This window comes from Vulpes vulpes, chromosome X (assembly GCF_048418805.1).
Source record: "Vulpes vulpes isolate BD-2025 chromosome X, VulVul3, whole genome shotgun sequence".
Lineage (NCBI taxonomy): Eukaryota > Metazoa > Chordata > Mammalia > Carnivora > Canidae > Vulpes > Vulpes vulpes.
In genome coordinates this window covers 101,320,977-101,347,435 of record NC_132796.1, presented here as the reverse complement: position 1 = coordinate 101,347,435, position 26,459 = coordinate 101,320,977, and the positions used below count along the sequence as shown (strand labels likewise).

Sequence of the window (26,459 nt, the reverse complement as noted above, 5' to 3'; positions counted from 1 at the left end):
ACAAACTGCCATGATGCTGGCCCTCGAGTCTCACCTGCTAGTAGCACTTGGAAGGAACTGTGGCTTAGGGGAGGGCCTGGCCTTTTTGCAAAGGCTAGCTTTTCAGTTAAATACCATAGTTTGATGATTAGTGCCGAGAGCTCTGAGATTGGATCCCCATATCAATAATCCCTAGGAAATGCACAGGATTGACCTTTTTCCCGTATTTTCTTATAATTTCCATTTTATCATAGCCATAAGGCATCACAGGCAGTGTGCTTCTGGAGAATCACCGTTCTTGGTAAGGAGTTGGAATCATTCAACTTTGGCCTTATTCCTCACGTTTTACCCAGGCTATGGAGTTATTTTCCTGAAATGTCCAGTAAACCCAGTGCAGCCCAACAACTAAAATAGGAAGGGTGTTTTTTTGTTTTGTTTTGTTTTGTTTTTAAGAGTTGAGCCAATAAGAAAAGAAAAAGGGGAAAAAAAAAAGAGAGAGAGAGAGAGAAGCTACCCATACCTCGAGGTGTTATTGCATAGTGTTTTTAATGGGTAAGCTCTGGGGTCAGACTGTTTGAATTCAAATCTTGGCTTTTCTGCTTATCTGAGATATAAACTTTGGCAAGTTGCTCGACCTCCCTGTGTCTCAGTTTTCACATCTGTAAAATGGAGACAATAGTATACTCACCTCATAGGATGGTTCTGATAACACGTGAATTAATTCACACAAAACACTTGAGATACCGCCTGGCAGAGGTAAATGCTGCATGGATGTTAGTTCTTATTATACCTAAAGCCAATCTTTAAGTGCTATGTAGTATAGTCCTTAGAAGGAAATGGATATAATGGAAAAAACATTGCACATAGGAGTCCTGTGTTTTGTTGCTGCCACCAACTACCATGTAGCTGTATGCCTTACAGCTAATCTTAGCTTCAGACTCTTTTCCTGTGAAGTTGTTATTTTTTTTTTAAATTTTTTAAAATTTTTATGATAGTCACAGAGAGAGAGTGAGAGAGAGGCAGAGACAGGCAGAGGGAGAAGCAGGCTCCATGCACCGGGAGCCCAATGTGGGATTCGATCCCGGGTCTCCAGGATCGCACCCTGGGCCAAAGGCAGGCGCCAAACCGCTGCGCCACCCAGGGATCCCTCCTGTGAAGTTGTTATAATAGTATTTCCCTTAACTACTGTTTGTGCACATGCATGACTGTGTACACCCCACCCCACCCCACCCCCATACATACATTCACATTTACTTCCAGTGATAGATAAGAAGAATTAAATGAGAATACAAAATTTGAAACTCTGAAATGACATGAAACACTTCAGTTATGGTGCTTGTGTTGCCATGTATACAATGTATAAATATACTTTCACATCTAGAAGGTATTTTATGCTTTTCAAAGGAAATAGGCCATCCAGTACTTTATCATAACTGCTTATTGCAAGCTTCTAGTGCATAAGGACTATTTTGTTTGCATGTTTTATTCACAGTCTGGCAGATAGTGTGTGTTCAGAACATATTAAATGGAAAAAATTTAGTTTTATATGAGTGAAATCAATCTAATGATACAGCTAAGATGCCTCAGAAGTGGTCTTTAAATAGTTTTCTAGCAAGGGGTTAATATTATTGATTTCCCATAATGTCAGGGGCCTGTAGTAATTTAAGTCCCAAACAAATTGAAATTTGGGTTGGACACACATCTTAAGAGACTATATTATGGTTCAGCAGGAGAAGCAATAGCTCAACCCTTTGGGGCTTGGGATCTCTTAGCCAAGATTTACTTTATCTTCCAGAAGAGAGTAGACAGTAGTTGCATGTCTCTCTATGTGTAAAAAGTAAAAAGTTGTTACAGGGACACCTGGGTGGCTCAGTGGTTAGACACCTGCCTTCAACTCAGGGTGTGATCCTGGAGTCCCGGGATTGAGTTCCACATCGGGCTCCCAGCATGGAGCCTGCTTCTCCCTCTGCCTGTGTCTCTGCCCCCCCCCCTCTCTCTCATGAATAAATAAATAGAATCTTAAAAAAAAGAAAGTTGTTATAAAGTGTGCTTAGTGAGTACTTATTGGGTATATGAATGAATAAGGCCTTGGGATGGAGTGTGTAGAAATTTCAAGTCGACTTGGATCAGGTAATTCTCATTAATGAGAGGAGGAAGGATGGCAACGCATCTTCTAGTTACCATGGGGAAGAGGAGTCTGGTGCTTTTGTAATCACTGAAGCTTTGGCTGTAAAGCACTTACGGAAATACAAAGTTCCATGTAAATCTTTAATAACAGGTTACCAACACAGTTCTTTCCAATAACAGTGGTTGCATAAACTACTGAGAGTTAACCTTTCTTAGAATATTCATTTAGTGTCTAAGTGGTTAAAGGAGGAAAGAAGAACAGACAAGAGAAAGACTGGGTCAAAGGAACACATTAATTGTCCTGACAACATAAAAGACCCCCTAATTGTGCTCTTTTTAAATTTTTTGATAGCTGAAGGTATATTGAAAAGAAATACAGGATTTTATTAGATAAAGACACTAACAGAATGTTTGCATTGGAACCTTGAAATGAAGCCCATTCCCTCTTTATGGAGCAATATCTTGCATTTAGTATGTCTTCAACGCCTATTTTTATTTTCCTAAGCTATGGTTATGAATAGTAGGTGGTTCAGAGAAGAAACTTTTTAGCCTTGATTCATGGAATTATGGTCATACGCTATAAAAAGGAGATTTCGCAAGTTGAGAAGACAGTAACCAGACCTAGAATGTCTTAGTGATTTTTCAGTCTAGCTAAGACATAAGCCATTCTTCTCATGACTGTCTGGAGTCACCCATGTCCCATCCCCATAAATTCTTCAGGGAAGGACCCTTTTTTTTTTTTAAAGAAAAAATTTTAATTAGTGGAATGATTTGGTGAGCCCAGGGGGCTTTTTAACTATTCATTATGGATTCCCAGAGAAGCTGTAGAACTTCCCTTCCTTGGATACTATCTGGCTTTCTTTTGTAAAAAGTGAACTGCATTTATGGTCAAATAATATTCAACAAAGCAGGGAAGACTATCCACTGGGAAAAGGACAGTCTCTTCAATAAATGGTGCTGGGAAAATAGGACAACCACATGCAGAAGAATGAAACTGGACCATTCTCTTACACCATACACAAAGATAAACTCAAAATGGATGAAAGATCTAAATGTGAGACAAGATTCCATCAAACTCCTAGAGGAGAACACAGGCAGCACCCTTTTTGAACTTGGCCATAGCAACCTCTTGCAAGATACATCCATGAAGGCAAGAGAAACAAAAACAAAAATGAATTATTGGGACTTCATCAAGATAAGAAGCTTCTGCACAGCCAAAGAAACAGTCAACAAAACTAAAACACAACCTACAGAATGGGAGAAGATATTTGCAAATGACGTATCAGATAAAGGGCTAGTATCCAAGATCTATAAAGAACTTATTAAAGTCAACAGCAAAGAAACAAACAATCCAATCATGAAATGGGCAAAAGACATGAACAGAAATTTCACCAAAGAAGACATAGACATGGCCCACAAGCACATGAGAAAATGCTCCGCATCACTGGCCATCAGGGAAATACAAATCAAAACCACAATGAGATACCACCTCACACCAGTGAGAATGGTGAAAATTAACAAGACAGCAAACAACAAATGTTGGAGAGGATGTGGAGAAAGGAGAACCCTCTTGCCCTGTTGGTGGGAATGTGAACTGATACAGCCACTCTGGAAAACTGTGTGGAGGTTCCTCAAAGAGTTAAAAATAGATCTGCCCTAAGACCCAGCAATTGCACTGTTGGGGATTTACCCCAAAGATACAGATGCAGTGAAACGCCAGGACACCTGTGCCCCGATGTTTATAGCAGCAATGTCCACAATAGCCAAACTGTGGAAGGAGCCTTGGTGTCCATCAATAGATGAATGGATAAAGAAGATGTGGTATAATGACTATACTCAAATAAACATGTTCTATTTTACCAATGTCAAAGCAATTATTATTGATTTAGATAAATGTCAATTTCTTCATTTTTAATAAGAGAGTAGTATCCTTATTTCTAATATGTTCACCTGAATTTGTTTTTACATTTAAAATGTGTGAATTAAGATTGTATTTCATAATCAACATATATAACTATTGTATGATTTTTATTTACCTAAAACATATTAATAAATAAATGTGTTTCTTACCATTGGAGAAAAAAAAAAGTGAACTGCAAGATCTAAGACTGTGATCCCAATGCCTCTTTTGGTAGGTGTTATTTCTTCATCATGGGAACCTTAGAGAAGTAAGAATATTTTCTAACCAACCAAGAGTTGGCTCATTCAAGTGAAAGCCTGAGAGATAGTGAAGAATGAAAAAAGACTAAGGATCATGTCTTATAACAGAACTAACACATCAAGATGGTAGGGCAAGGCATGGTCAAGCATGAAAAATGCTGGACAGCAATATTCTCCTGTAAGGACCAGAGTTATTCTTGGCATGTTCCCAGTAAAATGGATTCCTAATCCCCAGTGATTTCTGTGAGACAAGTGGTCTGGAGTTCTCCTACATTCTTGTTTCCACCTTTCTGATTTCTCAAGGGTGGCTTGTTTTTGAATCCAGTGTGAAGACAGACGTATGTCTTCTGAGCTGTGATTAAGCCAGTCTTATTAGCGCCTACTTAATTTTTAAAGTTGTTAAATACATTTGACCACAATTTTAAAGAGATAGCTGAAGGGTAAAAAGAGACAGGAATTTGGAAGGACCATGCGTGCCCATTCAACCTTGGGCCCTGACAACTGCTGGTGAAGACAGCATTGGGCTACTAATGAGTCCCTGACAAGCGTCTGGCCATTTATGAACACAGACATTTCTTTAGTTGCTACTCAGACTCGTGAGAATACATTGTTGAAGTGATACTTTGTCTTGAAGTGGTAGGTATAGGTCCTCTTTCTCTCCTTCTCATTATTTATCTACCTACCCATTGATTTACACCCTACCTTGTCCCCAGAAGAATTTAAACAGCTCTCCAAAGGTGCACATTAATAAAAGCAGGATACACTGCAACCAAAATGCATAGGAATCATCGGGCAAAGGGGAAAAGGATGGTGGAGCCAGGACGAAGGTTAGGAGACAGATGCATGAGGTTGATTATGTCTAGTAGAGGTGGACCATAAGTTTTGTCTCTATGTTCTGGCAACAAATGCGAAAAATTATTGGATGCATGAATCACAGTGTCTAGGAGGTTAAAATAAAATCATTTTTCAGACAAGCTAGTGAAGGGTAAATGACAAGAATTAATTGGGTTAATGGAGCAAAGGGGTAGCGAACTGTTGCAGAGCCACGTACTTTTTAGTAGTTAAGGATATTCATTTCTCATTTCTGAGGATTCTTCAAATGAATCATTTTAATTGTCTTCTCTGGTCTGTGATAGCCTTTGGGGGAAAATCTATACATATGTATGTATCTATGTTTCCGTCTATCTATGAAATGATATGTAATATCCGGTGAAAAATACATTATTTTCATTGTTTTCCCATTCATTTGTTCACTTCTAATCGATGTACCTTGGTATTTAGAAGCCTTGCATGTGAAAGTTAAAAAGAAAGGCTACATCCTTTTACAGTCTGGTTATGGGCCTGCACAAATAGGTGGCTTATGTTTAATAGCAACTTATTTCTAAGCTTGGTCAATTCTAGTTAATGTAGAATATAAAATGCCAGGAAAATTCAACAGAAGTTGGAGCAACCCTTTGAGTATCTTCTCTGTGAACTATTCTAGAAGACATGGGGGCTTTTCTTACAACCTAAACTTGCCATTTTTATGTGGCTGATTTTTTAAAAAATTATTCAGCATTCAAAAATAACACTAGAATGTGTTGCCTATTTGGATGTTTTGGTCCATTAACTTTTTCTGGTGGTTTTTCCAATTAAAATCACATTGATGCCATATGGCATCTATTGTATGCTGAAACTCCCTAACTCGCAAAAGAAATGTCAAAGCAGATCAAGGGAGAAAAGATAGAGTGAGTTAACACTTTCCAGTGGTTCTAGTCACTAGCTACATCAAGGACTAATTTCCAAGGTCCAGTTTTTCTCATTAAAAAGTTAATATCTACTTTTTAGAGCAGTTTTAGATTTAAACAAAAACCAGGCAGACAGTACAGAGTCACTGTTTGCTCCCTCTCCCCTGCACACAGTTTCTTATGTTATTACCATTTTTAGCATTAGTGGAGTACAGTTATTGTAATTAATGAGCCAATATCAGTACATTATTATTAGCCAAAGTACATAATTCACAATAAAGATTTACTCTTTGTGTTGCACAGTTCTGTGGGTTTTAAGAAATGTGTTATGTCTTGTAAACTCCATTAGAATATCATACAGAACTGTTTCACCCCCAAAAATTCCCGTACTTCACCTATTCACCCTGCTTTCCTTCTCTACCCCCAAAACCCTGGCAGCTGCTGATTTTTTTAGGGTCTCCCTAGTCTCGCCTTTTCCAGAATGTCAAATGGTTGGAATCATTTAAAGCCTGTTAAGACTGACTTCTTTGATTTAGACGCCTGAGGCTCCTTCCTGTCTTTCCATGGCTTGATTTCTCAGCTCTTTTTATCACTAAATAGTATCCCATTGCATAAATATACCACTTTTCATTTATCCTATTGAAGGATGTCTTGCTAGCTTCCAGTTTGGGGCAATTATTAATAAAGCAGCTATAAACATTCATGTGCAGGTTTTTATGTGGATGTCAGTTTTCAACTATTCACCTGGGTAACTATCTAGGAGCACAAATGCTGGATCACGTGATAACAGTATACTTAGTTTTATAAGAAGCTGCCAAACTGGGGCACCTGGGTGGCTTAGTGGTTGAGCATCTGCCTTTGGCTCAGGTAGTGATCCTGGGGTCCTGGGATTGAGACCCTCTTGGGGAGCCTGCTTCTCCCTCTGCCTATGTCTCTGCCTCTCTTTTAAAAAAACAGAAGCTGCCAAACTATCTTCCAGAGTGGCCATACTATTTGGCATTCCCACCAGCAGTGTTGCTTTGCATGTTCATCAGCATTTGGTATTATCAGTGTGATGAATTTTAGCCATTCTTATAGTCGTGTAGTGGTATCTCATTGCTGTTTTAATTTGTAATTCCCTAATGACATATGACATTAAGCATATTTTCTCAGGCTTATTTGCCATATGCATATCTTCCCATAGATAGAGACATCTATCTATCCAGATCTTTTGGTCCATTGGGTTTTTTATTTTCTTGTTGAATTTTAAGAGTTCTTTGTATATTTTGGATACAAGTCCTTTATCAGATATATTGTGCATTTTTTTTTCTCAGTCTGAAGCTTGTTTTCTCTTTCTCCTAACAGATGTTTTTCTCTCCATTCTCTTTACATCACAGAACACATGTTTTTGCTTTTGATAAAGTCCAAGTTACCAATTTTTTATTTCATGGATTGAACTTTTGATGTTGTATCTAAAACCTTATTGCTAAACCCAAAACAATCAAGATCTTCTTGCATGTTATTTTCTAGAATTTTTATAGTTTTGCATTTTACATTTAGGTCTACAATCCATTGTGAATTAATTTTTGTGAAAGATACAAGGTCCAAATCTAGTTTTATTTTTTTGCATATGGATATCCAGTTGTTTCAGAATTGGTTGTTGAAAAAAGACTGTCCTTTTTCCATTGAATCACCTTTGTCCTTTCTGTGAGTCTTTTTCTGGGCTCTGTATTCTGTTCCATTGATCTATTTCTTTATTCTTTTGCCAATACCATGCTGTCTTTATTACTGTAACTTTATAGGCGTTCTTGAAGTCGGGTAGTGCCAGTCCTTCGATTTTGTTATTCTTTAGTGTCATGAGGGCTATTCTGGTCTTTTGCCTTTCCATATAAACTTTGGTATTGATATCCACAATATAACTTGCAGAGATTTTGATTGGGATTCCATTGAATCTATAGATCATGTTGGGAAAGATTGACTCCTTCATAATACTGAGTCTTTCTATCTCTAAACATGGAGGATCTCTCCCTTTGTTTTTATACATATTTTGTTAGAATTATACCTAAGCAGCATCACATTTTTTGGGTGCTTATGTAAATGGTATTGTGTTTTCAATTTGAAATACCAGTTAATTATTATTGATATATAGGGAAAAATTGACTTTTGTATATTAAATTTTTATCCTGCAGCCTTGCTTTAATTGTTTATTACTTCACAGAGAATTTTTTGTCGATTCTTTGGGATTTTTCTACATAGGTAGTCATGTCATTTGTGAACAAAAAAAAAAAGTTTATTTCTACCTTCCAATCTGTATGCCTTATATTTCCTTGTCTTGTTGCATTAGCTAGGACTCTAAGTACAGTGTTGAACAAAAGTACTGAGAGGAACATCCTTGCCTTGCTCCTGATCTTACTGGCAAAGCCTCTAGCTTCTCACTCTTAAGTTAGAAGCTGATTACTTCTAACTTAATTACAAAGTTAGCTGTAATCTTTTGTGGGTATACTTTATCAAGTGGAGAAAGTCCCTCTTCTCTTTCTCATTTACTGATGGCTTTTATCATAGATGGTGTTGGATTTTGGCAAATGTCTTTTCTGCACCTATTGATATGGTCATGTGATTTTTCTTTTTTAGCCTGTTGATATAATGGATTATATTGATTTTTGAATGTTAAGCCAGACTTGCATATCTGAAATAAATCCCACTTGGTCATGGTGTATGATTCTTTTTATACATTGCTGGATTTAATTTGCTAATATTTTGTGGATTTTTACATTTATGTTCATGAATGATATTGGTCTATAGTTTTTCTTTCTTGAAGTGTCTTTATCCAGTTTTGGTATTAGGGTAATGATGGCTTCATAGAATGAGTTAGGAAATGTTTTATCTGCTTCTGTTTTCTGGAAGGCATTGTAGAGAATTGGTACCCTTTTCTCCTTAAATGTTTTGTAGAATTCACCTGTGAGGGGCACCTGGGTCGCTCAGTGGTTGAGCATCTGCCTTTGGCTCGGATCATGATACTGGGATCCTGGGGTCCTGGGATCGAGCCCCGAATCAGGCTCCCCACAGGGAGCCTGCTTCTCCCTCTGCCTATGTCTCTTACTCTCTCTCTGTGTCTCTCATGAAAAAAAAAATCTTTTTTAAGAAAAAGAATTCACCTGTGAAACCATCTGGACCTGGTGCTTTCCTTTTGGAAGGTTGTTACTTAATCACTCAATTTCTTTAAGAAATACAGGCCAATTTAGATGATCACTCTTCTTTGTGTAAGTGTTGGAAGTTTTATCTTTCAAGAAACTGATGTATTTCATCAGTTTTATCAAGGCTATGGCCATAGAGTTCATAATATTCATGTATTATTCTTTTAATACCCATGGCATTAGTAGTAATGACTCCTCTTTCATTTCTCATATTAATAAGTTATTTTCTCTCTCTCTCTCTCTCTCTCTCTCTCTCTCTGTCTGTCTCTCTCGGATTAGCCTAGCTAGATGTTTTGAAATTTCATTGATCTTTTCAAAGAACTAGCTTTTGGTTTAATTGGATTTCTCTATTGATTTTCTTTTTTTAAAGATTTATTTATTTATCTGAGAGACAGACCACACACAAACAAGCAGGGAGAGGTACAGAGGGAAAGGGAGAGGGAGAGGCAGAGAATCTCAGATATACTCCTTGCTTAGCATGGAGCCTGACTCGAGGCTCAATCTCATGACCCTGAGATCATGACCTGAGCTGAAGTCAAGAGTTGGACACTTAACTAAGCCACCCAGTGCTCTATTTCTCTATTGATTTTCTGTTTTCAATTTCATTGATTTCTGTTCTAATTTGTATATTTATTTTCTTCTGCTTGCTTTAGGTTTATATTCCTCTTCTTTCTCTGCTTTCCTTTGGTGAAATCTTATTGTGTTGAGATCTTTTTTTTCCTTTCTAATATATGTATTCAATACTATAAATTTCCCTCTAAGCACTTATTTTACTGTATCCCACTAATTTCTTTTTTCTTTTTTTATTTAGTTTTTAAATTCTAATTCAAGGATAGGTAACATACAGCATTATAGTAGTTTCAGGTGTACAGTATAGTAATTCAACAATTCTATACATAACTCCGTTCATCCAACTCCCAACCAATCTCCCCTCTGGTAACCATCAGTTTGTTCTGTATTTTTCAGAGTCTGTTTCTTGGTTTATCTTTCTCTTTCTCTTTCCCTTTGCTCATTGGTTTTGTTTCTTAAATTCCAATATGAGTGAAATCATATGATATTCATCTTTCTCTGGCTTACTTTGCTTAGTATTAGACTCTAGCTCCGTCTATGTTGTTGCAAATGGCAAGATTTCATTATTTTTCATGGCATCCCAATTTCAGTCAGTTGTATTGTCATTTTCATTTAGTTAAAAATATTTTAAAATTTCTCTTAAGACTTCTTTTCCCATGTGTGTTGTTTAACTTGCAAATGATTGGATATTGTCTTATTATCTTTCTTATTGATTCATAATTAAATCTGTATGGTCTAAAAATATTCTTTGTATGTTTTCTATGTTTTAAAATGGGTTAAGATGTATTTCACAGCCCAGAATGTGGTCTATCTTGGTGAATGTTCCATGTGAGCTTGAGAAGAATGTATATCCTGCTGTAGATGGATGAAGTTTCCTATAAATGTCAATGAGATCTATTTGATTGATGGTGCTATTCAACTATATCCTTGCTAATTATGTGCCTGATGGATTTGTTAATTATTGTTAGAGGAATGTTGATGTTGTATATTTCTCTTTATACTTCTATCAGTTTTCCCTTCACGTATTTTTGGTGCTTTGTTGTTAGGTGCATATACATTAAGGATTATGTCTTCTTGGAGAATTGATCCCTTTATCCCTGATAGTTTTCCTTCTTCCAAAGTGTGCTTAGTCTGAAATTAATTTAGCTCTTCTAGTTTTTTCTTAGTGTTAGCATGGTATGTCTTTATCCCTTTATCTGTATCTCTATATTCAATATATTTTTTCTGTAAACAATCTATAGTTGGGTCTTGTTTTTATATTTACTCTAATAATCTCTATTTTTTTACTTTGTATATTTAAAGATTTTATGTTTAAGTAATCTCTACACCTAATGTAGGGCTCAAACTTACAACCCCGAAATCAAGAGTTGCATGCTCTACCAACTGAACCAGTCAGGTGCCCCTACTTTCTGTATTTAAACAATTGACATTTAAAGTGATTAGCAATGTAATTGGATTAGTATCCACCATATTTGTAACTGCTTTCTATTTTGCATTTCTTTGTTGTGGATGTTTTTAACCTTCTTTTTCTGCCTTCTCTGGTTTTAACTAAACATTCTTTATGATTCCATTTTTTCTCCTCTTGTAGCATATCAATTATACATCTTTTTGAAAAATTTTAGCAGTTTCCATAAAGTTTGCAATATACATTTTAAAACTATTTTAAGTCCACTTTCAAATAACACCATATTGTGTTACTGGTAGTGCAGGTACTTTATAACAGAGTATTCCCAGTTCCTCTCTCCTGTTCCATCCACATCCTATAGTCACCAAATACATTGTTGCTCTTATTGCTTTGAACAGTTATCTGTTAGATCTGTTTTTTTTAAAGAAAAATAAAATGTTTTATTTTTCCATTCCTTCTCTGATGCTCTTCCTTTCCTTACCCAATTTTCTGACCTATATGATTTTCCTGAGGAGTTGCTTTTAACATTTTATGCAAGGCAGATCTACTATTTCAAATTTTTTCAGTTTTTGTTTGTCTGAGGTCTGTATTTTTCCTTCTCTTTTTAATAAAATTTTTGCAGGAAACCATTCTACATTGGTCAATTTTTTTTCTTTAAACACAAATATTTCACTTCCTTCTCTTTTTAAGAGATAGAGTGTGCAGGGTGAGAGAGGGGCCGAGGTGAGAGAGAATTTTAGGCAGGCTTCCTGCCCAGTGCAGAGCCCCAACATGGGGCTCAGTCTTATGACTATGAGATCATGATCTGAGCTGAAATCAAGAGTCAGATGTTTGACCGACTGAACTACCTAGGCACCCCATTTCCCTTTCTTTTTTGCTTGTAAGATTTCTGATGAGGTGTTTGATATAATTCTTATGGTTGTTCCTCTATAAGTAAGATGACTTTTTCTTCCTGTGGCTTCTTGAAAGATTTTTCCTTTCTTTTTGGTATTCTGCAGTTTGACTATGATACACCTAGGAGTAGATATTTTGATCCTCAACCTGTTTGTGGTTCTCTGAGTTTCCTGCGACTTTAGATGGTGTCTATAATGAATTTTGGGAAATTCTTGGCCATTACTACCTCAAATATTTCTTCTGTGCTGTTCTCTCTTCTCCTTCTGGAATTACAATGACACATATTCTACATGTTTTAAATTTGACTCATAGCTCTTAGGTATTCTTTTTTTTTTTTTTTCTCATCCTATTTTGGTTTGGGAACTTTCCATTGACATTTCTTTAAGCTCACTGATTCATTTCTGTTTGTTGTTTTGATTTCTAACATTTCCTTTTGGTAGTTCTGACATTTTCCATTTCATATTTACATTACTCAATCTGTTCTTGTATGTTGTTCACTTATTTCATTACAGCCCTTAACATGTTGATAATATTTTAAATTCCCTGTCTGATATTTTAAATTCCTGTCTGATATTTCCAAAATCTGTGCCATATCTGATTACGGTTCTGATCATTGCTTTGTCTCTTCAGACTGTTTTTCTTATCTTTTAGCATGGCTTGTGATTGTTGAAAGTAAGGCTTGACATAGGGTAACAGGAACTAAGGTAATTACACTTTTAGTGTGAATTTTTATGGAGCTGAGATATTTGATGTTTGCTGTAGCTATAAGTGCCAGAAGCTTTAGTTTTCTGTAGTTGCCTTGTTTTATTTTTTCCTCACCAGTTGTTTTGGGGTTTCCCTAATAACTCCTTCTTAAATAGGGTCTTTGTCTTTCTGGTAGTAAATTATAGGAGTAGAAGTCATCTATAATCTTATGATTAATCTTAAGCTTTCAGTGAGTCTAAATTCTTGGTCTGTGACCTTCCTAAGTTCTTCTTAGCTTTTGTTTTCTCCCTTTAGAGCAGGAGACCCAGAGGGGGATAAACTTCTATAATTGCCCTTCTATCAGGTATATTAGGCTTTGATAAAATTATGTCCTTTGGAGGAAAAGTATTTGCTATGGAGAATGCTCATGGTATATTCCTAAATTATTACTTCCTCCCTCCCCCTGCCTGTAAAACAAGAAGACTTTTCTTAGATCTTCACCATGAGAACTCTGAATGTTTCCTGGAGGTAAATCCCATGGGTGTGTGTGTGTGTGTGTGGTGGGGGATGGTTCATAATACTGGGGGCCCAGGAGCTTTTAGGCCTCAAGTTAGTCCACATTTATTTTTTTTTAAATTTTTATTTATTTATGAGAGAGAGAGAGAGAGAGAGACAGAGGGAGAAGCAGGCTCCATGCACCGGGAGCCTGACTTGGGATTCGATCCCGAGTCTCCAGGATTGCGCCCTGGGCCAAAGGCAGGCACTAAACCGCTGAGCCACCCAGGGATCCGTAGTCCACATTTAGCCTCTGTCAATTTGCCAAAATTGCCCTTTTAGTGTTCTTACTAGTTTATGGCTCTGGTAGCTTCAGTTCCAGGTAAGCTGGTCACACCTGTGATTCTGTTTGCCCATCTTCCCATATTTCAGGGTGTCAATTTGCCCTATGATCTCAGTTACCTGATAGGCCTAAGAAGAATTGTTGATTTTCAGTTTTTTCTGCTATTGTCTGGTCTTGGAAGATGGGAACAATGAATTCTAAGCTCTCTACCTATTGGAGCCAAGACCAGAAGTCTCCCAATGTACAGTTTTCAAGTTTGATGCATATTGTAAGATTAATAAGGGTCTTGGTGTTAGACTGACCTTCATTCAAATTCAGGTCCTGGCATTTAATTATAATAGTACCTTGCACAGTCATTTAACCTGTCTGAGCCTCAGTTTCCTCACCAGTCAAATAAAAACAATTCCAAATACGTATGGCTATGTTAAAGCTAAATGAGAGGACATATGTGAGCACACTTATCATAGATCCCGACACATACGTTGCAGGTGCCGGGTAAATGTTACCTTCCTTTTTCCATTAAAGTACCTGTGCTTGAAAATGGGGACTATTGGGATCCCTGGGTGGTGCAGCAGTTTAGCGTCTGCCTTTGGCCCAGGGCGCGATCCTGGAGACCCGGGATCGACTCCCACATCGGGTTCCCAGTGCATGGAGCCTGCTTCTCCCTATGCCTATGTCTCTGCCTCTCTCTCTCTCTCTGTGTGACTATCATAAATAAATAAAAATTGAAAAAAAATTTTTAAAAAAAGAAAATAGGGACTATTTTGAGTCCAATTTATTACATGACATCGATCCTAGGAATTTTAAAAGTTTTTATTAAGTATTTGCCATTATTACGATATGGGGAGAAAGCACCTTGAAAAAAGAACCTTCTTCTGAGACTTCCCTATTCTTAAGGGCCTAAAGGGAATTCAGTGGCTCATTCATTCCTCTTTTCCAACCATGATTATAATCTCCTTTTTTGAAAGTATGTAGCCTTCTGCTGAAAAGGCTCATGAAAACACATTTCTTTTTGTCTAGGTCTGAATACAGTATCATTAGCAAATCCTAAAGATGGTCATCTTGCTACAGTAGAAGGCTATGTGTCCAGAGGTTGGAAGGTTGCTTAGTAGAAGTCGTTGAACCATTTAAAGAGACATAATAAAGCTTGATTGCAAAATTCACTATCAAACCACATCTGGAGAATTATGTCCCCTTTTGAGCACCATAATTTAAGGAGGATGTTGACAACACTATTGTGTGTCCAGATGGAGGTGACCAGGATAGTGATGGGGACATCTACAAATCTAGAAGCCTAGGTATATTGAGATGTATATTAACAAAGTTTTATTATATCTATTTGTATCATTTATCTTTTTATATATTTTAAAATAATATTTTTTGTTTAGTGCCCAATTTTTCTTTATAGCTCTGATTTTTACATTGTTCCAATTCTTCCTGGACATAACTCTTGACTTCTTTCCAGGAAAGAGACAGAGAATACCCTCATCTAGCTTCAGTATACATTATTTTCTGACTCCTCCTCCCCCCCCCCAAAAAAAAATCAATGGACTGAACTTCCTTGCAGTAATTCTAGCCCTTGCCTTCATTTCATGAAATCTCCAGTTGCAGGCCTCAAGCTGAGCATCACTTTTCACCTTGTGCTGGTTCCTTTAAGTCCCCAAGGAGCCTTTGCTCGCGCAGTTACTGTTCGGTCAGTTGTCCTGTAATGTAGAAGTAAGGGGGCTGGGCAAAATCCAGAGATGTGCTAAGTGGATTCCGAGCTGTGATAGAGCAGGGGGCATGTGTGAGCTTGAGGTTATATGTGACCCAGAGCCCTTTCCCCCTGCAATATGCGTGGTTGTTATTTTTCCAGTAGAAGAGTTCATGATCTTTTGCAATTTTCTTTTGCTATTGATCCAGCGGTGCTAGTAACAGAAACTTTAAAAAAAAAAAAAAACAAGGTTATGGCAGTACAGTCCACGGAACTTCCCTGTCATATATCTTGCAGGTTAGAGGACACATGCTGTGGGATAAGGAAGAAGTTTGCCTTATAGAGAATTCATTTGAGGGTAGCAGTCCTCCTTCCCTTACTTTGTGCCTGCCCCAAGGCAAAGGTAGAAGTACGATTTTGCTTTGTTGGTCTTTGGGCTGCAATTTCTTCTAATACATTTCCATCTGGAGAGGAGAAGCCAATGGGAAAATAATGAGCTTTTAAAAGAACTTAACTTTCTACAAAGATTTTTGAGGATGTGTGTGTTGGCTCTAGGGCTGAGGGCAGCTAGAGTGTAACCATTGCTGGGAGACACTAGTCTGAGCTGACTGCTTCTACTTTGCAGTTATGTGACCCTGGGAAAGTGCTTCAACTCTGCTGAGCATCAATTCCATCAACTAGAAAATGGGGATCACAATATCAAATTCTGAAGATTGTAAAATGTAGATAGCATGATATTCTCGGAAATGCTTTGTAAACACCAAACCATATAGCTCATGAGTACTTTTAAGATGGGATGGTATGTCATTTATCTCCATCTACCCAGCACTTATATACCCTTATCACCTAGCACAGAGCCTAGTATATAGTAAATGACTGGTAGCTAAAGTTAAAATGAATGGATAGTTTTAAATCCCTACATTTCTGATGATTTTAAAGAATTCATTGACTGGTCGTTTGTATTGAGCTGGATGATCTTTTGGCCTTGTGGCCTCATTCAACCTTTAGATTCATGGGTTGAGAATACAATAGCATGTGGGGTTAGGAAGAAATTCCTATCAAATAGATAACTTTTCTAGGAATTGCTTAATGTTCTAAACAAAATAAAACAAACAAATGAGCACATAGCAGTTGACAGAAATGAAGATTAACTTTATTGAGTGGGCTTGGAAGCCCAGTAGAATTACACTGACATCTGCTCACCATTGCTGGGCATGTCATAAGCCCAAGGGAAGAATCTAGCAAACGTATTCTACCTTGTGAGGGATCTGGGGCAGATGGTGGTGGTACAACCTAGAGCTCACTTCTGCCACAGATGACTGTGATATTGGACTAAGCGATCCCAAGGAGCTGGTGGAATATAGTCTCTCTAGTAGTCTGAAAGTAGTAATAATTTGATTTTTCAAGGCTCATGAATTGGCATCATTTAGATTACATCTGTCATGGACCTTTGCACTTTGGAAGGAAATGAGAGAAAGTACTAAGTTAATTTTAAATGTCTCAGAAAACTTGGTTATTTTTGTTTGTTTTTAAACTGTCTTGTTTCTTGAAAAACATATCATTATGGTTGTTTTCTCTTCCCTCATATAAATGTGGAACTCTGATTATTTGGGATAATTTGTATCTGGAGTGTTTCAGTTTGGAGAAAATGAGATAATGACATTACTACATTCTTTCTCAAACCAATGACACTAATTGGGCCTTATGCCAAGGGGTAGGGGCAGCAGATGTAATTTTGAATTCATAGTCTCTGTAGAGTAGATAAGGCTTCCAAGCCATGTGGAAGCCAAATTTTACCAAGGAAGCTTAACAGTTATCCTTCCAGATGTTCAGCTTACAAATACCAGAGGTGTTAATTTGCAATATCAAATATATCGATAAGTGCATGGATTGTTTTTTTTTTCCCATCCAGATACCCATTTTGGGGATATATTCCATTTCCAGGTCTGGCAATCTGTCAGATAACTCTCTTCAAAGTTATCTTGAGAAAATCTACCAAAAATGATTAAATTCATGATAGCTTTTAGTCTCAGCTAAGAACTTGCCTCTCCTCCAGGGCTGAACAGGCTTAAATTGTTATGTGAGTTTATATGGTAGTGTATGATTTGTTGTCAAATATTTATCTCTGTCAAAAAATTAAATGTCTTGAAATATATTTTCTTTTTAACTGAATAAATCAATGAGAAAAAGAGAAATAACTTCTCATTTAGCCAATTTTTAATCAATATTTTCACAAGAGGCCGAAATGTTAACCGAATCCTGGCTTTTGTCATTTGAAATACAATTTGTGTGTTTAAGAATTTATGTGCACATCAGGGTTTAGACTTACAAGCTCAGAAAGGAAAATTGATTTATAGGAGCAAACAACTGCAGGAGTAGAGGCAATGCCAGAAATGAATATGAGTCAATTATTTAAGGCAAATGGGACTTTAATCACCACAACAATAGAGAAACCTCAAATTCAATTGCACCCTGCGTTTTCATGCTTTAATTTGTGGGCATTTCTGTATCTTTTATTTTACAGAGGCCTTTGAAATTGTTGTTCGCCATGCTAAGAACTACACCAACGCCATGTTCAAGAACAACTACCCGAGCCTGACCCCACAAGCTTTTGAGTTTGTGGGCGAATTTTTCACTGACGTGTCTCTCTATATCCTGGGTTCGGATATCAATGTGGACGACATGGTCAATGAGTTGTTTGACAGCCTCTTTCCAGTCATCTACACCCAGCTCATGAACCCCGGCCTGCCTGAGTCAGCCTTAGACATCAATGAGTGCCTCCGAGGGGCAAGGCGTGACCTGAAAGTATTTGGGAGTTTCCCCAAGCTTATTATGACCCAGGTTTCCAAGTCACTGCAAGTCACCAGGATATTCCTCCAGGCTCTAAATCTCGGAATTGAGGTGATCAACACAACTGATCACCTAAAGTTCAGTAAAGACTGTGGCCGAATGCTGACCAGAATGTGGTACTGCTCTTACTGCCAGGGACTGATGATGGTTAAGCCTTGTGGGGGCTACTGCAATGTAGTCATGCAAGGCTGTATGGCAGGTGTGGTGGAGATTGACAAGTACTGGAGAGAATACATTCTGTCTCTGGAAGAACTGGTGAATGGCATGTACAGAATCTATGACATGGAGAATGTACTGCTTGGTCTCTTTTCGACAATCCACGACTCCATTCAGTATGTCCAGAAGAATGGTGGAAAGCTGACCACCACGGTGAGTACCAATCTACAGCTTTCTGAGGAATTCGGTTCCATTGGAATGGGGCAGCCTGGCCAGCATCAGGTGCTAATGGGAGAAAAGTGAGGGGAAGACCAGGGGGTAGGCAGAGATGATTGAGGGACTGAATGATCTCACAGAGCTAGGCGCACATTAAAACCACAGACTATGAAAAGACAAAACAAAACAAAAAAACCACAGACTATGAATCAGGCACCTGAGTGGCTCAGTTGGTTGAGCATCTGACTTGATTTCAGCTCAGCTCATGATCTCATGGGTCATGGGATTGAGCTCTGTGTTGGGCTCTGCACTCAGCAGGCAGTCTGCTTGAGATTCTCTCCCTTTGCCCTCCCCCTCTTTGTGCACACTCTCTTTAAGGTAAATAAGTAAATCTTAAAAAAAAAAAAAAAAGGCCACAGGCTACAGAGTTATAATGCCTGGCTTGAACTTTAGTTCTACTTAGTTTCCTGCTATGGGATGTTGGGTGAATCATCTTATCCTCATGAACTTCATATTGCTGATTCATAAAAGAAGGATAAAAAGAATATATTTTTCCTGGGGAATGACATATGCTAAAGCATTTAGCATGTGCTTGGTCCATGGTAAGTCCTCAGTAAATATTAGCTATCATTCCCATTGTTGTTTGTCGTTGTAATCCTCATGACAACCCTGTGAGGTGGGTGTAATTATCCCCATTTCATAAATGAGGAATCTGAAGCTCAGTGAAATTATAACCCACCCCAGGGCACCCAGCTCTAGTTAGTGGAAGAGCCAGGATTCAGAAATTGATCAGGTTTCCCTTTAATGAAGTTATCACCAATTTTTCTAATTCTGATTTCACTCTCATGCTCTTCAACGTGTATATCACATTACCCTTTTGAGTAGTGATTTTAAACACAAGAGGCCCAGCCAGAATCCACCAACTCAACCTACACAAGAACATAGGGGAGGCAAAGCATCCACATTTTCCACTGATTGTTTTCGCAGCTTTGGTTATACCCATCTGACCCTGATGGGCTTTGTGATGGGGGCAGGGCAGTTCTGTAAGTGGGGCAGCAGTTGGCTTGGTTTCAGCCACATTGTACCTGCCAAGCTAGAGTGCAAACATTCTGAACCACAGAAGACACCGCCTATGTGATGCAGAGCAGAACACATGGCTAAGGGCTGCCAGCAGATCCCACGAAAGTGGTCACAAGCGATCCCCAAATGCTGACAGCTTTGTAGCAGGAGGTGGCAAAATTCTATAATATACAGGCGTTGTTGAACTCCAACCACATTCCAGGTGCTCTGCTGGCCAGTTCACATAATATTATTTCACAGTAATCCACAAGATAGGTTGTAATATTGTCCTTGTTTTACACAGGGGGAATGAAGCTTAAAGAGGTTATGTACCTTGCCCAAGCTCTCAAAGCTGTTAAGTGGAGGTGGGAGGACCTGGGATTCCAACCCAGGCTGGGCTGGCTTGGTTTGACACAGGATCTTAGCTTTTACACAGCACAACTGCTGTGTACTCTGAGCCATTGCTTACACAGAATGTGGAGGGCAGATTGGGCCATTTAGTCGGCCTTTAAACTCAGGAAATACAAAGCGATAGGGGTAATTGGTTTCTTTGGTGAATTAAACTAGGAAGGAGGACGGAAATGGTGCAAGCCGCAGCATGGCTACTCACGGAGCTGCTCTAATTGCCCCATTCACAATGTTACCCATTTAAAACACATTTACTGAGAAAATATTTTATAGTAAAATGAACAGAAATGTCCTATCTAACGATAGTATTCTTCAGCGGCTAATTATTCCCTTGACTGCTTTATAATTTGAGGCCAAATTCTGGGGCCTTCTACAAAAGTAAATCTCACAGAATTAGAAAAATTAGAAGTCAGGATGTTTGTAAGTTCACCCACCTGATAGTGATTGAGGGCCCTCTATATGTCAGACACAAAGCAAGGGTGCCAGCGGTGTGGAAATGCCTTTATTTTTTTTTTTAAGGATTTTATTTATTTATTCATAGAGACAGAGAGAGAGAGAGAAGCAGGTATCATACAGAGAGCCTGACGTGGGACTCGATCCAGGGTCTCGCCCTGGGCTGCAGGCGGCGCTAAACCGCTGCGCCACCGGGGCTGCCCGGAAATGTCTTTAATAAGAGGAAAAATGAGGAGACAGTGCTAGAGATAGGGTATGGGAATGTTTAAAGGTTGCTTCTGATGCTGGTCGCTTCATGGCAACATAATGAATCTTGAAAACACATTCTCCTCTAGTGGTCCTAAACACAAAAAAGAGGGTGGGGAACTGGTAAGGAGTTAAGTGCACTGTTTTGATGGGGCTCTAGGTGTAAAGGTTTATTTAATAAACATTTATTAAGCATCTGCCTTGTTCATGGCACTCTGCCAGGTGCTGGGTCTTCTTAGTTACCCAAGACATAGTTCTTAGGTCTTAAAAAGGTCAGTCTAGTTGACAGATGTGTAACTGAATAAATTTCACTGTAGTGAACGTTTCACCATAATATGAATGTTGGAAGGGCCATGAGAGATGAGCTAGTCCAATCCCATTGATTTACAAATGAAGAAACAAAGTTCAGGCAGGCTTGCCCAAAGTTATACAATTAATGGAAGAGCCAATAGGACTAGAATCGAAGGTCTTCTGCGCTTCAATCTAGTGTTCCTCTGTCTACCACGCCAGGGTGTCTCCGACTAGACTCTCCAGACTTTTCATTCTTTTTTAAAAAGATTTTATTTTGGGGCAGCCCGGGTAGCTTAGTGGTTTAGCGACACCTTTGGCCCAAGGCTTGATCCTGGAGACCTGGGATCGAGTCCCACATCAGGCTCCCTGCATGGAGCTTGCTTCTCTCTCTCTCTCTCTCCTCTCTCTCTCTTTCTGTCTCTAGTGAATAAATATATAAAATCTTTTTTAAAAATAAATAAAGATTTTTATTTTTTATTTATTCACGAGAGACACAGACATAGGCAGAGGGAGAAGCAGGCTCCCTGTGGGGAGCCTGATGCAGGATTCAATCCTAGGACCCCGGGATCACAACCTGAACCAAAGGCAAATGCTCATTGAGCCACCCAGGTGCTCCCAGACTTTTCATTCTAAAAGGTCCATTAGGATTTTGCAAAGACATCATGAACTTAAATTGGATAGTTAATTCAGGGTGCCAGACCTGCCATATTTTAGGTGCCTATGCGCGCGCATGCGTGCGTGTCTGTATGCACGCGCGCGCATGGACACAAATGCATGTGCATGCGCGGGGAGTACATTTCATGTCATTATCATTCAGGAAGAAAAGCCTTGGCTGTCAAGAGGTGCTCAGTGATGCAGTCCCTTTCTGTTTTGGCCATTAAGGGCCTGATTGCTCCCAGCTCCCAGCTGGTTATGAGAGCGTGAAGTCTGCCTTCCACAGGGAATGCCCGAACTAGAACAGAAAGCATATGTAAACTCTGCCTTGTTACTGTTTTATGACCACCAACTCTAAGTAATATATCCCAAATGGTGGGGGTAGGGGAATCATTGGCCAGGTGTGATCCAGCCCATACTCTGTACGGGCCAGAAAGGGGCTGGGCCATTTATGGGGGGTGAGGGGAAGTAAGGGTTGGGTAGACTGCAGAAGTCTATTCATGTTAACAAACCCACAGAATGCCCCAGAGCAAAAGCTGATTTAAAACTAGAGCATTAATGAGGTTCTGCTGTGGCACCCTCACCTTCCTGTTGTGATAAAATGTAAAATCTTGCCAGTCCATCCTGTTTGAGGTTAAGTTGTGGTGAGAGACCTCTTTGAAAATATGCCCTTCCTGAGTTCTTTTGGGATAGCCTTGTTAGCTGGCTATAAGCTGTGCCGTGAGGTCTGCCATACAGGTACTGTGCTCAGTTGTTTTGGTGGCCACCATCTTCCCTGGATTATAAAGGACATTTTGGTCTTCTCGGTGAATGGGGCACTGGTGAAGTTTTATAAAGATGGCCTGTGAGTGCTTTCATTTTCCCTAAGATAGTTTTCACTTCTAACTGCTGAGCGAAGGCATGCGAGTGAATGTCTGGGGTGTTCTCATTGGCAGCATTTCTGGAGGTGGTAAGCATCTGGTTCCCAAACTTGGCTCATTGTCATTGTCACCTGCAGAAGGGAACTTGTTAAGCAGATTCCTGGAGCCTACCCCTGGGGATTCTGATACCATAGGTCTGTGGAGAGGCTGGAGAATTAGTCGTAGACTTTGTCATTTTAAAAGTGCTCTCAGGGCAGCCCCGGTGGCTCAGTGCACTGCCTTCGGTTCAAGGCATGATCCTGGAGACCCAGGATTGAGTCCCACGTGGGGCTCCCTGCATGGAGTCTATATCTCCCTCTGCCTCTGCCTCTCTCTCTCTCTCTCTGTGTCTCTCATGAATAAATAAATAAAATCTTAAATAAAATAAAAGTGCCCCAATTAATTCTTATACTCCTTTGGGAACAAATCCAGCCACCCTGTCTGGAAAATAAGATAAGGCCCAGAGATTGGGACAGTTAATGACAAATGACAGTTAATGGCAAAGCTGGGACCTCAGATTCCTCATCTGTAACATGGGGTTGATACATGGAGATTAATTGAAATGATAGGTTCAAAGAACCTGGCAGTTTGAGGCACTTGGTAGATACTTGCCTCAACCTGGTCCAATACGCTTTCTATGATGTTTTTCTAAGTGCCGCATGGACAATGAGTTTTGTTTTGTTTTTGTTTTTGTTTTGTTTTGTTGTTGTTGTTATTTGTTTTTTTTTGTTTGTTTTGTTTTGTTTTGTTTTGTTTTTACTATGAGTTCTTAAACTTACTTTTAAGTGCCAGGACGTTTCCTGTCATTTTAGTCCAAAGAGGGGAATAAAACATTGTGTGAAAATATGTGTGTGTGTGTGTGTGTGTGTGTGTGTGTGTGTGTGTGTGTGAGAGAGAGAGAGAGAGAGAGAGAGACACGGAGACACAGAGATTGAGAAAGAAGAGGGAGGAAAGAAAGGTAAGGAGACAGGTTGTACTGAAACATCCAAAAAGATTTAAATGATGGGACTGTAAATGGATCTATCTTGACTCTTTATCTACATTTGTGAACTAGGTTAAATATCATGCCCCCAAGTGAGTACTAAGCAGGTTTTTAATAGTATTTGGGTGAGAGCATCACAGTTAAACTTATCAGCACATTATTGAATTCCACATCTTATGCCCTGAAGCAAATACAGATATATACAGTTATCAGTACAGATATTTTCAACATTGTTTTTTTAAGGTTTTATTTATTTATTCATGAGAGACATAGAGAGGCAGAGACATAGGCAGAGGGAGAAGCAGGCTCCCTGCAGGGAGCCCAATGGAGAACTCGATCCCAGGACCCTGGGATTACGACCTGAGCCAAAAGCCAATGCTCAACCACTGAGCCACTCAGATGCCCGTATTTTCAACATTATTGTTGCACCACACCCATGTTGCCAAGTGCCACAGCCTTCTTTTAAAAGTGCAATTGGTTTTATTCTGAAACCATTCTGATTGTCATTACCACATACTGCTATATGTATCATAGACATAAACCATTGTGGATTTCATATCCATTGATTCAATGATTCATAATCAGCATTTTGGATATTTACTGCTCTCCCAGAAAGTTTCGCAAAAGTCTCTCTGATTTCATTTACTTTCTGTACCCCCTGTAGTTATTGCTCATATATCGTCACGTGGCTGTTTGCACTTTCAGTTTTCCATTTGTACTCCTGTACTTTCTTTATTGATTCAGCTCAGAATTTTTCGGCATTAGCGAGTGCTTCCTCTCCCATGGGTTCATTACCTTGGCTTGTTATATGCTCCACTGAACGTTGGACAAAATTGCAACCTTTCCTACCACCACTCCTGCTCCCTGCCTTTCCTCACTGTGATATTTATTTTAGCATGACCTGAAATAGGACTCATTTCAGGAAACATTAACAAGCACCCAATTATGGAGGCCCTAGACCCTGGGAGCTGCCAGGAGTGGTGGAAAGATGACCATGACTCTGTTGCTGCTCTCAGGGGTCATGTGGCTAGCAGGTCACAGAGATAACACAGAGATCTGTTGGGACTCCAAAGCTCATAATTTTTTTTAAAGATTTTATTTATTTATTCATGAGAAACAGAGAGAGAGGCAGAGACACAGGCAGAGGGAGAAGCAGGCTCCCTTTGGGGAGCCCAATGTGGGACTCAATCCCAGGACCCTGGGATCACGACCTGAGCCGAAGGCAGATACTTAACCACTGAGCCACCCCAGCATCCCCAGAGCTCATGATTTGAACCCTTACTCTATTGCTCTCTCAAATACTTCACCTTGATCTTCACCAGAATCTTCCTCCCCTGAACACAGGCTAATTAGGTTTTTACCATCTTATTTAATATCCTGTCTTACTCTCTGCTGTTTTTCCAGTTGCACAATCAGGTTTTTCAATTCATTCTCCCTTCTCAGAGACTCTCACTGAAGTATTTCCAATGAAGTAGCAAAAGGCATGAGATTTTTAGTGTTCATGACACTTAAAGGCATCGCGTAGTTTCTAGGGGGAAGAAGGAATGTCCGTGTAGGTGATGAAAGAGCCAGTCACACAGTGAAATGACTTTGCCTAGAATTTATATGGGCAGTGCCAGTGGTGAGGGATAGCTCACCTCCCTGTGGCAATGTTTGGAATCTGCCCGTTAGACCAACATATGGTTTTTCATGCATTTGCCTTTGACACTGCTTCATGGTACATCTGGGTCTCCATTATGGAGTTTCCTCCACAGCAACATTGTATACCGAGAACCTAACCTATTCTGGTATCCAAGTACATCCATTTCCTTTGCTAGAATTTCTGAAGATACCTCCGTTACAGTCAGTATTTATATGTGCTGGAAAGCTCTGGGGAAGATTCTCTGTTGATCCTCAACAATAATTCACTCTATCAAATTCTTCTATTTTGCTGTGTGAGTGACTGTAACTCATCAGAATATCCAAGATGAGCCTTCCCTTTGTCTCTGCTTTGAAGGCTGAAGTTATTTCTCAGGTGTCAGAATGTCAGGGTTTCTCTCCTCATGCTATCACTCTGGACTTTCATTTTTTAGTCTCAGATTAGACATACCTTGTCTGAATTCACACAAGCTGTTTTCAGTACAAAGTGATTTCAGACTGATAAAAAACAAGTAAATGACTCACTACCTAATTAGTGTCTGCAGGTCAGCATCTAGAACTGTGGTGAGCAACGTTATTTGCATGAGGTCCATTTCTAGAAAGACAAAAATGCCTATAGGCTGCCATTCTTTTTTTTTAATAGAATTGTATTTTTAAAAAATATTTTACTTATTTATTCACGAGAGACACAGAGAGAGAAGAGAGAAAGAGAGAAAGAGAGAGAGAGAGAGAGAGAGAGAGAGAGAGAGGCAGAGACACAGGCAGAGGGAGAAGCAGGCTCCATGGAGGGAGCCCAATGTGGGTCTCAATCCTGGGTCTCCAGGATCACACCCTGGGCTGAAGGCACCGCTAAACCACTGAGCCACCTGGTCTGCCCTAGGCTGTCACTCTTTCTTCACTCACAATAAAAATAGCCTTAGTGGTTCCCATGGGGGGAAATATGTAGTTTTTAAACACAGATTGCCTATTTATTGAAAAGAAGCATACAAAGGAAAAAATTGGCGCCACTTTTAGGCACTAAATGTTAATTTCTGGGCGTGTTTCAAACAGTGGTCACACAGGGGAAGCATTTTTAAATGCTTCATTCTGAAATTATATATATTATGGCTCATATTAGGAAATTAGGTGAGCCCTTCAGAAATCTAGAATTATTCACCTTTACCTTGGCAAGAAGTGGCAGCGTGATTACCAGTTGTTCTTTATGTTCTGAACCTTTTAAAGAAATTTTTTTCCTTCCTACGGTCTGTGGACTGATGTAGCAAGAACATGTCCTTAAAACTGTGAAAGATCAGAGATTTTTACCCTGATTGCAAGCTAACAAGTTTTGTTGGCCACACGGTTTCATGGATGCTGGTTA

General features: G+C 39.1%; 1 protein-coding gene across 1 annotated transcript in view; it reads left to right on the top strand.

Moving 5' to 3' along the window:
* Positions 1 to 26,459, top strand: part of GPC3 (glypican 3) — a 432,449-nt gene that overhangs the window by 207,468 nt on the left and 198,522 nt on the right. The window contains exon 3 of the mRNA XM_025983185.2: positions 17,775 to 18,469. Within this exon, the coding sequence (XP_025838970.1) occupies positions 17,775 to 18,469 (695 nt within the window). The remainder of the gene's footprint in view (positions 1 to 17,774; positions 18,470 to 26,459) is intronic.